General features: G+C 44.0%; 1 protein-coding gene across 1 annotated transcript in view; it reads left to right on the forward strand.

Annotated features, from left to right (window-relative positions):
* LOC308365048 (disks large homolog 4-like) overlaps positions 1-17500 on the forward strand; it is a gene marked incomplete at both ends in the record, with an annotated part of 76648 nt that overhangs the window by 20280 nt on the left and 38868 nt on the right. The window contains 2 exons of the mRNA XM_080838367.1: positions 12106-12267; positions 16233-16283. Coding sequence (XP_080694493.1) covers positions 12106-12267; positions 16233-16283 — 213 coding nt within the window. The remainder of the gene's footprint in view (positions 1-12105; positions 12268-16232; positions 16284-17500) is intronic.

Raw genomic sequence — 17500 nt, forward strand, 5'->3', positions numbered from 1 at the left:
AAAGTGTCTTCACTGTACAACTTTACTCGAAAGATTCCTCTGTCTTCCAACCAATATCTTGTCTAGAAAATGATCAGTGCAATCACTTTAAAGTCACTGTGTTCAAACACAACATGTACACACTTTCTAACACAGCCTTTCGTTACGTAATAACCTTATAATCAGAAAGTTAGCACATGCATGTACAGTTATGATGACGTTCTGAACAAATAGTCATTCACAATGTTTCCCAACATTCGTTGTGTAAATCAAATCTTGGTGTTTCATTGATTTATTAGTATTGGTCAGAGCCATACATAAAATACATATACGGGACATAAATACATATACGGGACATAAATACATATACTGGACATAAATATCGTGGAATGCTGTCTTTTTGTATTGTATGCCTCCAGAATTATATCAAGGCAAACCTAGAATTATGCTTTGAATAATTTAAAATGTAAAAAATAAAGACTACAACTTTAAAGAGAGATGTCACAGATGTGACTGTGTCATGTTAGAACGCATGAACAAGAAAAAAACATTCCAAAATGTGAATTATGTATATTGGCTACCTGTGAGTGTGTGCGTGTGTGTGTGTACACTGGATGAGGACACATGTGCATGGGTGTCACGTGTGTGGCAGGCACATGTTCATGTGAACGACCATGTGTGTGCATGTGTGTGTGTTTTTGAATGAATGGTACATTTGGTACTCTGTTTTTCTCCAGCATATTTCTCTCTCTTTCTTCACCTCCTTTTTTCTCTCTGTGTCCTTCTGACTTGTCTACCTATCTTCAATATTGTCTTCATCATGTCTTCTTCAATGTGTTTCATGAGGCCAATCTACGGAAAAAAATATTATTCTGAAATTACACTCACTATACACAGTGGGTCACTCACACACACACACACTGTTAGGCACACACACGCACATGTCTCACTCACACACACACACTGTCAGGCACACACACGCACATGTCTCACTCACACACACACACTGTCAGGCACACACACGCACATGTCTCACTCACACACACACACTGTCAGGCACACACACGCACATGTCTCACTCACACAAACACACATTCATAAATCTGAAGCCCCTCCCTCTTTCTCTTCATTTGCTTCTTTTCTTTCTTCATCGTCTCCTTACTGGTGATGTCAGTTGCCTAGCAACCGGGCCATCTGAGCCCGATAGTTTCCATGGCAACCAGGCAGAGGCTTCGTGTACGGAATAAAAATGAAACCCGGGAAGAAGGAAGGAGGGATGAAAGATTTGGAGGGAGAGGGTGAGAGTTAGTGTGTGTGTGTGTGTGTGTGTGTGTGTGTGTGTGTGTGTGTGTGTGTGTGAGAGAGTGTGAGAGAGATAGAGTATGAAAAAGAGATGGAGATAAAGATGAAAGGGTGGTTGAAAGATGAGTGGCAGCTAATGAAGGGAAAAGAGAGAGTGCATGAGAGAGGCAGAGAGAAAGAAAGAGAGTGAAAGAGACAGAGGCAGAGAAAGAGAGAGCGAGAGAGGGGGGGCGAAAGTGAGCGTGGGAAAGAAATAAAGAGATGGAGAGAAGGGGCTCTTGGTGACCTGCAGCGTGGGCATACAAACACACAGACACACAGACACACAGACACACACATACACACATAGACACAGACACAGACACACACTATAGACACACTATGAAAAAAGGTCGTGCCATGTTCTGTGTTTGACCATGACTCATGAAGAAAAAGTTGGCGGAAGTGAAAAATAAAGGACAACACACATTTCATCTTTGTATGTGGTATGTGTGTGTACATCCCTGCATGTCTTCAGTGTGTTTGTGTGTGTGTATTTTTAGGTACTGTATGCCTGGGGGCCTGCATACAGGAGTGTGTGCAAGCTCTGAGGTGTTAATGTGTGTGTGCTTGTGTGTGTTTATTAGGGTGTTAGAGAGTGTATTACGTTGCCAAAAGTGCATTACGTGTTCTAGGATGTTGGTGTAGGTTCAGGTAAAGGTACATGCCTTGATTATATTCCATTATCCAATTTTAGTTGAATTAAGCCAAATTCTCCTCACATTCCTCCAGCTGTCCGTACAGCGTGCACACTCAGATAACCATTTTAAACAGGAAGCAAACAAAGTGGTCCGAGCCATACACTCTAACCAATCAACAACACTGCTTCCGGTAGACGAAAGGGAGGGGTGTATTTGATTGGCTGTTGAGCTCAAATATCATTTTTGCCAGGATTGAAGATTAAGTGTAGCAGTAGTAAACTCAGAGGGTGCTGGGATAGGCAAAGTGGAACCAGAACTTGCTGGGGCTACAGGTTGAAGGTTTTGGCACTTGTGCAGCAATAAATGCTGGGGAGGATCTAAATGCCCTTTAAGCTTTTACTCCAAAATAAAAGTCCAGGACAATGTCAGTGTTTTGAGTTATTCTTTTAATTGATTTATTTGCATTTCTGTATTTTGTAAGTGAAAGACTTACTGTTGGTAAACGGTTAACTGTGAATGAGACTGTACTGGAGTATATGTATATCATTGTTAGTGTATAAGTATGCCTGCATGTTAAAGAGCACAAACACTCTTAGAACAGATTGATTGATTGTTCCGTCCCGTTGCGATAACAGTCAAAACAGAAACCATTAGAGAAATCACACTAGACTAGAATGTTCATAGTCAAACAATGGCCAGGACTAACCCAGTAACTGGATATGCATGCATAAATGTGTACGTGTATGTGTGTGTGTGTGTGTGTGTGTGTGTGTGTGTGTGTGTGTGTGTAAATATGTGTGAGTGTGTGTGTGTGTGTGTGTGTGTGTTTGTATGTGGATGACTGTGTGTGTGTGTGTGTGCGTGTGTGTGTATGTGTATGTGTATATGTGTGTGTGTGTGTGTGTGTGCGTGAATGTGTATGTGTGTGTGTAGGAGTTTAGGAGCTGTCAGCCCCCAGAATAACCCCACCAGCACCACCACCCCCCACCCCCTCCAGTCGATGACATCATGGTCTTCTGGAGGTGGGCTAAACCGCAGTCCAGCCTGAGCGGAATGCTGAACTTAGCCCATCTCTGGCTGTCTTCTGCCTCACTGTGGACACAGCGTGCAACAGCAGGGCCAACCAGCTGGCTAAATACCACTCTTTGTCTTGGTCCTATAAAAAAGGGCCAATTTAGATTAAATATCTGTCCATCAGCCTGAACAGTATGAAAGAAAATTGATGGGTAAAGGTTTATCAATTTGTGTGTGTGTGCATGTGTCTGTGTGTCTGTGCATGTTTATGCGTATTTGTATTTGTTGTGTCGGTCCATTACCTAGTGAGTAGGCAGTGTGTGTGTGTGTGTGTGTGTGTGTGTGTGTGTGTGTGTGTGTGTTGCCCACACTACAGAATTATGGCCTATGGCTGTTAAAGGTAGAGGCTGCGATTCTAATCCAACACTTCTTGTCAGTGAATTGCTCCTCATGTTCCTCTGGCTCAGTGTTTGCACTAACAAAGTTGTGTTTGTACACAGGCCTGGCTTTGTAAATGGGATACAAACATAGTAATGATAATCAATCTCAGCCAATCAACATAGAGCTTCAGGAGCAGAAGAGAGGGATATAATTTGATTGGCTGTGGAGCTCAAATATCACCAACCTTTCATGAATCTGAAACTGTATCGCAGACTCTGCCTTCAACTGGGGAGTCTTGAAGTACTTAAAAGTACTGTATGTGTGTTTTACATATTCTTACATATTCTGTGTGTGTGTGTGTGTGTGTGTGTGTGTGTGTGTGTGTGTGTGTATGTGTTTGTGTGTTACCTATTCTTACACATTCTGTGTGTGTCTGTTTATTGCTGCCTATGGCTGGTAAATAGACAGTATGCAACAATTTGCCACTGTTTGAAGCATGTTTTTATAGGCAACTATTACGGGTATCATCTTCAAGTTGATAATAACAGCATATAGTCAGGTGATGGACAGATAACCACACTTGTCGTGTAAACTAGCCACCTAGGCTAGGCACTATGCAGTTGTGTGGTCTGGGCCCAGAACTGTTAAAAGCTTTCACAGTATGACATCGCCAACTATATCGCTAAAGACATGAGTTAACGTTTCAGCAAGCCTTTCATCAGTGCCAGCAGGGCTGTTGGTGGTGTTTGTAAGAATTGCTCGTTTTCTACCAAAAGTCCTTGCTACTGCTTTAAAGAAGAAAATGTATCTTTGTGCGTGTATCTCTGTATATCTAAGTGTGTGTGTCTTTATGTGTGTTTGCATGTGTGTCTATTTTTTTTTGTTGCTAGACAGACAGTCCACTGCTGTTGCTGCCCATGGTACTGAAGGAAAAATATTTCTTTCTAACTGTGCGTCCTGGCTCTAGCTTGAATAAAGCATGTCTGTATTGTTCTAAGTGGTGATGCCCAAGGGGCTATGCCCTTTCAGTAAAGCACGTTGATCTCTTTCGCTTGGTTATTGTGGCATAGTGTCCCCTTTCTCAGCACACTGCCATAGTACGTATTTTAATAGGTTTGTGTGTGTTCGCTGTCCATGGTGCTGTAATGGACTGGTCCGTTCCTTGCTGCCTATGGCTATCTGTGTGACACTTCTCTGATGTTGCTCTCCGTGGTTCTAAAGGCAAACCGCCATGACTCGGGCCTGAACAAAGCATTTCTGTGATGTTTCAAGGAGCTCTCAAAAAAACATGTAATGACCAAAGTGAAAGTGGCTGTTTTTTGCTTCTGTTGTGCTGTAAGAAACAGGACTGTTGGTCCTCATTGTTTCAAACCGAGAATTGCAACATGATGTGTGTGTGTGTGTGTGTGTATGTGTGTGTGTGTGTGTGTGTGTGTGTGTTTGTTTTTTGTGTGTGTGTGTTTGTGTTGATTTGTGTGTTTATATCTGTTGTGATTTCTTTGCTAGGGAGCTGTCATACCCGTGGTCTCTCCTTCTGTCTGGATTGCCGTGTCCAATTGGGTTTGTTTGTTTCAGTGTGAGTGCGTGTGTGTGTGTGCGTGTGTGTGTATGTGTGTGTGTGTGTTTGTATATATGTGTTTCTGTGTGTGTGCGTGTGTGTGTGTGTGTTTGTGTGTGTGTGCATATGCATGCCATCTGTGTGTGTATGTGTGTGTGTGTATGTGTGTGTGTGGTAGTGTGTGTGTGTGTGTGTGTGTGTACAGAAAAGCTGGTTTGTGTTTCTAGCTCACTGTTTATTTTGGGGCCACTGCTCCCAGGCGCATTGCTTTGGACAGATTAAGACTGGACACTGTCTTCACAGACACACACACACACACACAAACACACACAGGGAGAAAGAGGGAGAGAGAACGCGCTAGAGAGAAGAGAAAAAATATAAGATAAAATTAAACATGAAACAAATGACCTAATTGTATTGTTAATTAAATATTGATTTGCAGACAAATTTGCATCATTCCTGTTAATTTTCATTTTTCGTTGCATACTGGAAAATTGCTCAATAGTATGTGTGTGTGTGTGTGTGTGTGTGTGTGTGTGTGTGTGTGTGTGTGTGTGTGTGTGTGTGTGTGTGTTTGAAGTGTATGTAATGTGTTGATATTTATAGATGTAAATGGGCTTCCTGGTTGTACAGATCTACAGTTAGTTCCTTAAATGTGTGAACACAGCAAGTGCTACCCTACTAACACTGAGACAGCGCAACACTGACTCAGTCTGCAGGGACACTGGCCTCTCTTCAGCCCTCTGGGTTATCATGGTCATACTCTGTGCTTTCAATTCATTATATTTAATTTGTATATATTTATTTATTATAAATGAGGACATTCCTATCTTCACCAGGCCCATCTACTAGCATTCCCAGTAAATTAGGAACTGCATTCTCATTAGCAGCCTACTACAGATCTAAGCAGGAAGCAGAAAGCAGGAAACAACACCCACCGCAGCGCTCAGAGGGGAAAACAGGATTGCAGTGATATTGCATGGGTGTACAAGTATTGTGTATAGTGTTGTGTCATTCATTTAATTTCACCAGGCATAAGAGAATAACAGGGCAAAAAATAAACAACAGCTATGCACAAACACTGCAATTTAAAAGCAGACAGGTTCCATCATAGTGTTCCCCAGGACTCGTTACCTGTATTTGAAATGTTTGTGTGTATTATTGTCAGTGTGACAGAGGGATAGTATATGTGTCTTAAGTAGCTGTGTGTGTGTGTGTGTGCGTGTGTGTGTGTGTGTATGTGTGTGTGTGTGTGTGTGTGTATGTGTGTTTATGATTCTCAGTGTGACATAGGGATGGTGTGTGTATGTGTTTGAGAGCGTGTGTATTAAGTGGCTTTGTTTTTGTGTGTGTGTGAGTGTGTGTGTGTGTGTGTGTGTGTGTGTGATTCTTAGCGTGGCATAGGGATGGTGTGTGTATGTGTTTGAGAGTGTGTGTCTTAAGTGGCTGTGTGTGTGTGTGTGTGTGTGTGTGTGTTTCTGTGTGATTCTTCGTGTGACAAAGGGATGGTGTGTGTATGTGTTTGAGAGTGTGTGTCTTAAGTGACAGTGTGTGTGTGTGTGTGTGTGTGTGTGTGTGTGTGTAGCTGCATACAGAGGAGCCTCTGTCCTCTCTGCTCCACGGCTCCTGAATGATAATTAAATGGTCTTTGTCTTCCACCCAATGGATAAGTGTGCTTTTCTCTTCCTGTCTCTTTTCATCTCTCTCTCTCTCTCTTTTTCTCTTTTCACTCTTCTCTCTTTGATTTAATCAAGTGCATGAGGGTTGATGACCTCTTTGTCTCTGTAGGGGCTGGCTAATCTTTATCTCTACTGTGTGTGCCTGCGTGTGTTATGTTATTATTCTGAATTGTACTTGTAGGAGTGAAATCTGAGTCAGACATTTTCTATGAATGAGGAAGGACGAGGAGTGATCAATGATGAGGTGGAGAGAGGAAGGGAGGGGGGCGGAGAGAGAGAGAGAGAGAGGGAGAGAAGGGGGGCAGAGAGAGGAGGGGGTGCAGCAAGAGCCGGTGGAAACAGGAAATCAGATGTAACGGCGGAGGTGACCTTGGAACAAATGTTTTCTCCCTGTGTACGTGGTCCGACTGTGTAATGTGTTTGCGTGTGTGAGAGCTAGAGAGATAGAGAAAGAAATAGAGAGGTTCTTTCTTCTGATTCATTCATAGAATCCTTGTGAACACAATCTGAAAGCAGCATTGCTAATGTCTGAGGTTTTCAAAGTCCTGTTCTCTGTAGACTGTGCTTCGCCTGAACCTCTCTGACGTCTGATTTTGTCCAGACTTATAAGTCTTGATAGACAATCAATAGACATTGTTATTCTTGAATTTCTGAAACCCTCTGTGGACTGCTATCCTAACCTAGTCCTTCTCTAGGTTAGTGTAGCACATTGTTAAGATGGGTCTAAATCTCCAGTAGAGTTCCTATACTCCAACCTGTTGTACTCTCTATTTGGCTACACTATGTTGTGCTGTCGGGTCCCAATGTAGTATGATTCTTTTCTTCTCAACCTGTTACGTTCTGTGCTAGATTGCCTTTCATTTGCCTTTAACCGCTACCTACCGGGAGTTAAGGCGTTAAGCCATCTTCGCTTCCGTGAAGCCGGTGTGGTCGTTTGCCGCCAGGGGGCATTGGTATCGGAAACTCTGTCCTCTCCTCCTGTGGAGACGCGTTCAGTTCTAGGACCCGTTTTGCCAGCGTGTGTCACGAGGCGATAACGTCTCCCTCGCTGAAATGAGTGAATAGCTCGTGCCGACAGGTGAGATATTGATTCCGTTGTCTGAGGAGAGAGGCGCGAGGTCACAGTGTTGGGGCAGGAGGAGACGAGAATGAGAGAGACATAGAGAGAGCTGGAGGAAAGAGAGCGGGAGAGATCAAAATTGGGACAGTCTCTTCGCCCCGACCTTATCTTCAGAGGGAAGGAGAGGTGATAGGAGCAAGATAAGAGGCACTGGGTGCAGCGATCCTGCGGTAAGCATTTCCAGCTGTGCGTGCGCGCGCGCTCGAGCAAACGTTTTTGTGTATCTGTTGCTTGTTATGGAAACCTATGACATATGTATGTTTAGTCTAACAGCATGATGTGTCACGTCGCACCGAATGATATGGATGTTTCGCGCACCAAGCTCCTAATCGTATAATATCACCATCCTCTCTTTTCTTCTCATAGCCATCTCCTCCTCTTTACCTCGTCTCGTGCCATTTTGGGTCTGTCCACTGGACGTGTTTGGTTTGTAAAATGATACGTTAGTCAATTTAAAAAAAATGTCCGTCTATCTCTCGCTTTCTTTACATCTGTCCTTCTGTCATTCATTGCCTTACACACTCCCCCCGTCTCGAGCAAGCTCGAGTTGCGCTTATAGCCACGCCTTTACGGTAGAACACTTGATTTAACGTTCTGTTGGTATGATATCGAAATTCTGCTAGAGTGAGAGAGAGAGAGAAAGGGGGGAGGAGAGAGACGGTAGGGCAACGACTGGGGAAAATGAGAGAAGACGGGGCTGCCAGAAAGATGAGAAGGACTAGGGAATGAAGACAACCACAGAGCCTTATGGACAGCTACCTTTTTATACATTTTAAACTCACACATTTTATACTTGGATATTAATGTTTACCTGTTGGAGGAGCGCTAGACAGTGAACTTGAACTCCGTCGGTACCGGCAGCATCTCGTGGACAAGTGCCAACACCAGACTGAACCCGACCTGCTTTACAGACCGCGCGTAGTAGACCATCCGCCTTGTGCATACCAAGGGCTATCGGTTACGAGGAGTAAAGACAGTGTATTGCTTCCAAAGGGCTATTGGTTCACCCTGCTGCCTTGCCGCTTTGGCCGCGCTTTTGGTTCTTTGGCTTTGAGGCTTGTTGATGGGCGTCGCTCGGATGTCACCACCGGAGCGACGCTGCAAGTGTTTCTCGCCGGTAATGTGTCAGTGTAAGGTGGTCTGTAGCAACCGGACCCTTTCGCTTATGTTTGGCTGCAAGGTAAGCCGGTTTGTCCACTTTTCATCACTGTGTGTATATGTAGTTACGCACGAACGCGTGCGTGCAAGAGAGCGAGCGAGCGTGAAGCAGCACACATGCATGTGGAGGGGGTCTCTCATGGCTCGCGTTTCTGATCTGAACGAAAGGCAGAAGGGGCTAGGGGGGCCGCGAGGCGTGAGAGATGTGGCCATGCGGAAACGCAAATGAAACGTGATCGTAGCGCGCTCTCCGAGTGTCAGGGGGCTGAATCTGAATTAGTCCACATTCTCTCATCTAAACTCCATTATCCCGGTCAGCGAGATTTCGCTGCCTGCGCCCTTTAATCTCAATGTGTCATCTAGTCAGTTCAAATAACGTGACCCTCTCTGATATTCCATTATTGTTCATCTATCAGTGTTCCAGTTCTGCGTGTAGGCTGTCTTACACGTGTATGTGTGTTTACGTTTGAAGACCAATTATCTGCACAGGGTTTGCGTGCAGGCACCCTCATTAGTGCACGGGCCCGCGTGAGAGTAATTGCAACTCTGCGCTCCTGCCAGGCGTGGATCTCTCGCCATGAAGTTGGATAATGCAACTCTCTGTCTGTCTGTCTCTCTGTTTGTTTGTCTGTCTGTCTGTCTATCATACTCAGAGCCTAGCATTCATGGCACAATTACTATTGCTTAAAAAATCAGAAAATAGCAACCCTACATCACCTTTATCTTTTTCGTGTTTCTTATTTTCTTCTCCTTCTTTTTCTTCTTCTTTCTCATCAGCATGCACTGACTCCCTCACTCCCTGTCTCTATCTTTCTCTCTGTCTTCCACACACTCACACACACACACACACACACACACACACACACACACACACACACACACACACACACACACACTGACTTAAGTTCACCTGTTGGCACTAGGCCATTGTATGATATGACCGGAGATGGCATGGAAACTGGAGCATGGCGAAATTGCCCGTCTGAGCTCCTATGTTTCATTGGCTGACTACCAGGACTAAACCATTTTAACGTAAATGGGGGTGTTGCCAGGTGCCACACAGCATGGTCCAGTGCCACAACAGCATGGTCCAGTACCACAACTGACACAAGCAAATGAATAAAAAGCATGATTGAGTGAGTGATTGCCCACCCGCTAGGAATATGTCTGTGTGTGTGTGTGTGAGAGAGAGCAAGAGAGAGAGAGAGATGAGGCACAGGTCTATTAGGAGTTTCGTGACTGTGGTATTTGTAAATGTTCTCATCTTTCTGGTATTTGTGTGTGTGTGTCTATAGATGCATGTGTGTGAAATAGATGTACATTATTTGTATGTGTATTTAGTTATAATGAACAACACACACACATACTCAGTCAAACTGCACTGGCAGTTAAATGAAAACAGCACACAAACAAAATACTAGATGTGCCAGACCAAGTCATGTATTATGACAGTTCTTTGCATTCTCTCGCTCTCTCTCTCTCTCTCTCTCTCACACACTCTCTCTCTGACTCTCTCTTTCTCTGTGTGTGTGTGTGTGTGTGTGTGTGTGTGTGTGTGTGAGTGTGTGTGTGTGTGTGTTTGTGTCATGTTAAGTGCCATGCCCTGCTGATGTTGTGAGTAACAGTGAGTAATTTCCAGCAGACCTCCGTACCTCCACAGAGACCTTCTGCCATGTCAATGTGTTGTTAAAATGCATTTCTAGGGCATTGTGACATCACAGAGCCACAGCGCCACAATTCAATTATAGCTCCATTCTAGGCAGTATTCCACTGTTATGTTTTGTTTTTGTACCACTGAATATCAGGCACTGCTGTTTTGCAGTTTGCATTAACTGTTAACTGTGGAAAAAAAACCTCTTAAAATAAAAAATTCATAGAGGGATGCATTGGCGCTTGTGACTATTAACCAAATGAAGTGAACTTGCAGAGGAGTGGTAGAGGACTTGGACGTGATTGAGCCTGAATCCCCATGCTTGGATTGTTTGAATGCGGTAGATAAAAGAGGAAGGGGAAGCCTGCACCAAAGGAGTAACAGGAATGGGGTTGTGATGACTAATGCATTTTACGCTGAGTGAGTGATACGGAGGATGAGATAAGCAGGGTTTGTCATTGTGGTCAAAGTGAATTTCATGGCCCTCTGAATATGCTCCCTGTAAACTTCAATCTGACAAGTCATTTGTCATTTGTCATTTGTCATTTTTTCGGGTGTTTGCACATGTTTGCATGGTTAACCATGATGCTTTGTGGTCATGGAACTCTGCGTTAAGTGTCGACCGGGATTCTGAAGCATGATTTCACAAACCCTCTGGGAGGAAGGGAATGATTGGGGTGTTCTGCTTTGGAAGAGAATAGAGCAGAGAAGGCATTGTGACATCAACACAGTGGACGGAATAATGACATCATTACTGCTTTAGCTGCAATCGCATGTCATTATATGAGAATAAGTGGAGGAAACACGCAGATATACCTGTATTTTTGCTATCATGATATTGCAGCAGCCTTTAAAATTCATTGGCAAAGCCAAGTGTGTGTGGTATGTCTCTGTGTGTGAACCTCCTGTAATCTCTTAAATCCTCAGAGAGCTACGATCACAGCGGCTTGAAAAGGCAAAGAATTACTCTTTACCCCGCCCCCCTCCCCCTACCTCTCCCATCATTGCTTGGCAGAGTTTCAGAGTGATAAAATAGGGGAGATGGCTCCAGGAATTTGCTGCAGACCGGGATATATGTCTATCAGTGTGTATGAGAGTGTGTGTGTTTTGAATATAGACTTGATTGCCATTCTACACATGCATCACGCACACACACAAACACGCGTGCGCACACACACACACACACACACACACAGGTGCTATTAACCGGCTGATTACAGACATAAATCACCTTGTTTAGGGAATGGGTTATATAAGGCCCTGGGACCGGAAATAAATGACCTGTGTTTGTGTGTGTGTGTGTGTGTGTGACAGAGAGAGAGAGTGTGTGCCTGCATGTCTGTGTGGTATTCCTTTGCACCTCTCTTCTCTTCTGTAAAACAATACGACAAGAAAACAAAAACATTTTCAATGATGTGTGTGTGTTTGTGTGTTTGTATGTTTTTCTTATGAGAGAACAAATATGTGTGCTTTTATGATTGTATTTGTTTTAATGTAGAATTGTCTTAAACATGATGATCATATTAGGTCATCAATCCAATACTGCTTTTTGACATGTTCATTCTCCGTCTGTCTCTCTGCAGAAGTACCGTTACCAAGATGAGGAGACTCCACCCCTGGAGCACAGTCCCGCCCACTTGACTCCGGGAAAGAGCGGAGAGCTTCTGCACCTCAGTGACTCGGGCCACGCCCCAATCGACGGTCTCCACGGCTACGCACCTCATACACACCTATCGCCTAGCAAGGTAACCCTGAACCCTTAAACGGAAAACCTCACACCCATTTACAGGAACACACACACACACACACACACACACACACACACAGTCATACATGTACACAAACAAATACGAACAGTCTCCCCCACACACTCACACACATGGCTGTCCAGCATTGTTCTTCATATATGAAAGGTGAAAAAAGATGTATATGCATATACTTGGTATGTGTTGGCATGACGATCTTTCCTTGTCCGTGTGCATGGATGATTGTTGCTAATAATACTTGTGATTTGAATCATTTGAATTGGAAATGATTGACAAGTGTCAGACAGAGTGTAGGAGGATTACTGATGTCTGAAGCCTAAAAGACCCTTTTCCTGCAGTGAACTCCATTACTCCCGAACACCTAGCCGTACATAGCTGTGCCAGTGGGGTGATTTAAGCCTCCTTAACTCATCAGCCTGCAAAGATACTGCTGTTTATCTTGATAATTCTTCCTAGGATTGTGCCTGAGGTCCACATACACACACACACACACACACACACACACAGGGTGCGATTTGTCCAAAAACCAGAGGGGGGGATGTTTTTTTTTTTTTTTATCATGAAAAAAAAAAACAAGCAATACATAGGCCTAATTCTTCTTATGCATCATATATGTCTATGATATGATAATCGCTGCTAGACGCTCAATTCTTGTGCTCCCTCTCATTCACGTTGAAATACTGAAACCGAAATTGAAACTGAAACGCAACTGTTTTGGACAGAACTCGCTAATTCAGTGAACAAATAGGCTATTTTCATATTCATTGTACAGTAAGGAAAGCCAGTGAGTTCTGAGAATGCCGACAGTTCGGGTAAGGTGAACGTTAGTGTCAGCGATGTAAGCAAGTGTAAGAAAACGCTGTCACAACCTGTCTGTTTTTCTTTGTTTTTTTAATAATTGAGGGTTATCCCCCCCATGTATGAAATTCATCCAGCTGAGGTGGGGATGTAAAAACCAGAGGGGGGGTAAATCCCCCCCATCCCCCCCGGCAAATCGCACCCTGCACACACACACACACACACACACACACACACACACACACACACACACATATATATACTTACTCTCCATCTCTCTCTTTTTCTCTCTCTGTGTCTCTCCTCTCTCTGTCTTTCTGTATTTTCACACATACATACACACCAAAAGAGAGCCCAGGCACCTTTTTTCTGATGCACACATGAACACCAGCCCCACGCATTGGAAAGACTTAGACGCAAACAAGGTGAGACAGCAGGGGCTATGAAGGCACTGCTGGGCATGCCCGCTGAGACTCTGCTGCGCCTCTTAGTGTAAACCACAACACCCAGCTGATGCTGCTGTGCCTAGTGTAAACCAGCACCCCAGCTGTGCTCGTCTGGATCTCCAGCAGCTGGGAAAAGCGCCGGGCGCATTCTCACTGGCTGCTTGAACAGGTGACATGAAGTGACTGACAGGTGTTGGTTTTGCATCAGTTGATTGTAGCCAAGAGGTGGGGTGCCAGTGGCGCTGTGCTCTTCCAGCACATAAAGAGGAGAGGGAGGTGGGATTAGTATGTGCCATACTGAGAAAGCAGTGTCCTTATTGCAGGACGTCATAGATTGGGAGGTGGGATTAGTATGTGCCATACTGGGAAAGCAGTGTCCTTATTGCAGGACGTCATAGATTGGGAGGTGGGATTAGTATGTGCCATACTGGGAAAGCAGTGTCCTTATTGCAGGAAGTCATAGATTGGGAGGTGGGATTAGTATGTGCCATACTGGGACAGCAGTGTCCTTATTGCAGGACGTCATAGATTGGGAGGTGGGATTAGTATGTGCCATACTGGGAAAGCAGTGTCCTTATTGCAGGACGTCATAGATTGGGAGGTGGGATTAGTATGTGCCATACTGGGAAAGCAGTGTCCTTATTGCAGGAAGTCATAGATTGGGAGGTGGGATTAGTATTTGCCATACTGGGAAAGCAGTGTCCTTATTGCAGGACGTCATAGATTGGTAAAAGCAACCCGCGTTTACCGTGAAATTAACAGTACATCACTAAGATATTTTGATCTGATGAGGATTTATAAGTAAGTGCAAACCATGTTGTTGCCCCTTTCAAAGCAGTGACAGGCGACAGAGAATCAACCCTACTATGGTTCTACTTGCATCTTCATGATAATGTATCGATTCAGCAGACACTTCATTGCAAAGTATTGTTACAAGAATTAAAAGCGTGGCAGGATATTCTGGCATGCCCAAGGACTCCACGGCTGCATTGTTGAGGTACAAGTGTTGGTGTTTGGCCTGAGCCCTGGAGGACTGTGAAGGGAAGATCCATATGAGCACACTGGGCTCGCATCCAGTGCCCTCTTGACCCGGCGCCCCCTTTCTCCCTAATTTGTTATGACAGCGGAGTGAGAGCCTAGTTGTTGTGCACGTCCAACTCAGGTGAAATTAGGGCTGAATATCTCCAGCGTAAACTCTGCAGAATTATGGGAATAATCTGGGACATGAGGGGACACCCGGGAAGGGACAAGTGCGTCAGATCTGGCTCTGTTGCACGGTGCTGGCCGTCACCATGGCGCTCGGGCCAAGTGGCCGTGACGTCAGGCAGATCTGCTGGGGCTTCGCCTTCCTGTTATCGGAGAGGAATCCCAGATTCTGACCAGGCCTCTCCTCTCCTCTCCTCTCCTCTCCTCTCCTCTCCTCTCCTCTCCTCTCCTCTCCTCTCCTCTCCTCTCCTCTCTTCTTCTCTCCTCTTCTCTTCTCCTCTCCTCTCCTCTTCCAAGCATACAGTGACTCGCACATCTCTGCTTGTATGACTGGGACAGTGTGACAGTTTGAATTAAAAACACACACACACACACTACTACCGGAAGCTGCCTGCCAGTGACACCATCAGTAAGGATATCAAAATGGTTTATATATTTATTACAAATACACATTTTTATATTTATAATCAAAAACATTTTATACATAAAATGTTGAAGGTTCATATATGAGCATTTTCACTCATTATGGGAAGCTGTACATAAATGAACAGTTATTTTAATTTGTTTCTATAATAGAAAGAAATGCAAAGTTAATATACTTGTCACACACATTAGACACGGAGGAACCAAGTGAAGTGTTTAAACTGCCCAGTGTTTGCTCTGTATTTGGCATAGACATAAGTGTGCCTCGTTTGAAGTCAGTGCCAGCTGTAACGAAGCGCTGCACAGACCGTGATTGTCTCCCTCTGGCCATCTGAGGAACTGCAGTCAGTTTCAGTACCATGGACAGCAGCCTTGATAGTTTAAACCAGCCTTGAATCCACTCTTCTATAGGACAGTGTCTTTAGGAGCTTTATGATATAAGTTATAAGTCTCTTAAAGCTTCATGGCCCTTATGTCAAACCTGCCTCTTACATCCAGATATGGAGATGGTGATAAGATAACGTGGCCTATATACTATATATATATATACAGTACCTATACCTTATATGTTTCAGGCAATGCGTAATAAAGAGGTTCTTAATTATGAGCTATTATTTCTTCAACGTCAAACCATAACAGGTTTTCATCATTAATGTCAGGAAATAATAGCTTATAAATGTCTTATTACCAACTGCTTTTATAAAGCAGTACAGACATACCCAGCTGTGACTTTGACTGTGACTGGCTGTTATTGTGTTTGTCTTGTGTAACTGAGCTCCTCTTGATGTGGTTTCCTCTCAGTAAAGGCCCCTATCTGTCGATATCTTCCTTCTTTTAAACACCTTCACTATTTCAGTTCCTTTTCCTCTGCAGTTTCTGTGTACTTTCCCCCTTTCTGTAATTTTGCCATTTTGTCCTGTTCTCTTCTCCTCTGTAAGTGTTTGACACCGTCTTTTGTTACCACCCTCTGCTATTACCCCCGTCTCTTTCTCTCCTTTATTTACCCCCTTGTCCCTGTGAATGTGTCCTTGGTGTGTAACTGCCCTCTGCTCCCTGTGTGTTGTGTTGCAGCCCGTGTTGTTACCAGGCAGCCAAACTCCTTACTACGCTACCTCCACTCTGGTAAGGCTATCTCTATGGCAATGCATGTCACCATTGTGATGTCAAAATCACAGTCACTACAATGGCGTCATCCGCCTCAGATGGGGCCTTGTGTCTCACCTTTGCTCGGATTGGCTGTCCTCGATTATCACTGGAGCATTTCAGTATATCTATGTCCCTACAGTGTCAGCCATCCTTCTTTGTCATCTGGTTTCAAGGCATGTTCATGAATGTACGCAGTTTTGCATGCAGACGTGGTGTGTTTTTTCCTAATCAATGATGAACAGGCCAGTACAATTGATTGAAGTGATTATTTTACAATCCCCACTTATCCTAGATTTGTTCAGTATGCCCTCTGGTGGGGTTAGCTGCATATTCCCAAAGGCTGGCTTGAGCAAGATTTTTGCATTTTGAGGTGATGTGATGTCATCTATCAGTCATCAGATATATTAGTGATGTCATGAGAAGATTATGCAGTAATGAGATTTGTCTGGCGGTGATGGCAGAGCGATGCAGCAGGGTTAACCCCTTGTGTCTGTCAGAGATGACTGTTTCTGGGCACACTCATCTGTGTGATGGGTGTCTCTAATATCATCCATCACATTCTTGGGAGGAGCCTGACGTGGTTCTCTAGAAAATAGGGACGTCTTGAAAATACCTCAGTCAAATGTGTTTGAGTTTAACCATGCATATAAAGACAGGGATGTAATTAGAAAAGCAGATAGAACTGAATATCTGGTCAGATTGTCTCTCGAACCACAGATAGACAGAGAGTGAATGATGGTGATGAGGAGTTACTTGTGAGTGGTGATGAGGAGTTGCTGTGTGTATGAAAACCAGACCATGAATACGCTGTTGAAAATCATGAATGATTGAGTATCTTAGTTTTCAAATATAATTCTGAATGATTAAGTCCATTACTAAGTTTACACAAAGGATTATGCATCTGTTTGAAATCCCAGACAAGTGAGAATTTATGTGTTCAAATTTCACTGAGAAAAAAAAGTCAACTGGACTCATACAATAGGATTTCCTTGAAAGAAATACAGAAAGTCACTTCAAGGACTGACGTCACACCCCAGTTGTCCAATCATGTTAATGGTTTGAGCAGTTTTCCTTTCAAATATTGTTTTAGGAAAAAACTAAAGATCTTAGAATCTCCCTTGACCATATGATTCTCTGCTCTTTAGGCCACAATGTTCCCCATAGATACTGTCGCTGCCCTATGTGAGTCGCTG

The sequence above is a fragment of the Sprattus sprattus genome, assembly GCF_963457725.1.
Source record: "Sprattus sprattus genome assembly, chromosome: 5".
Lineage (NCBI taxonomy): Eukaryota > Metazoa > Chordata > Actinopteri > Clupeiformes > Clupeidae > Sprattus > Sprattus sprattus.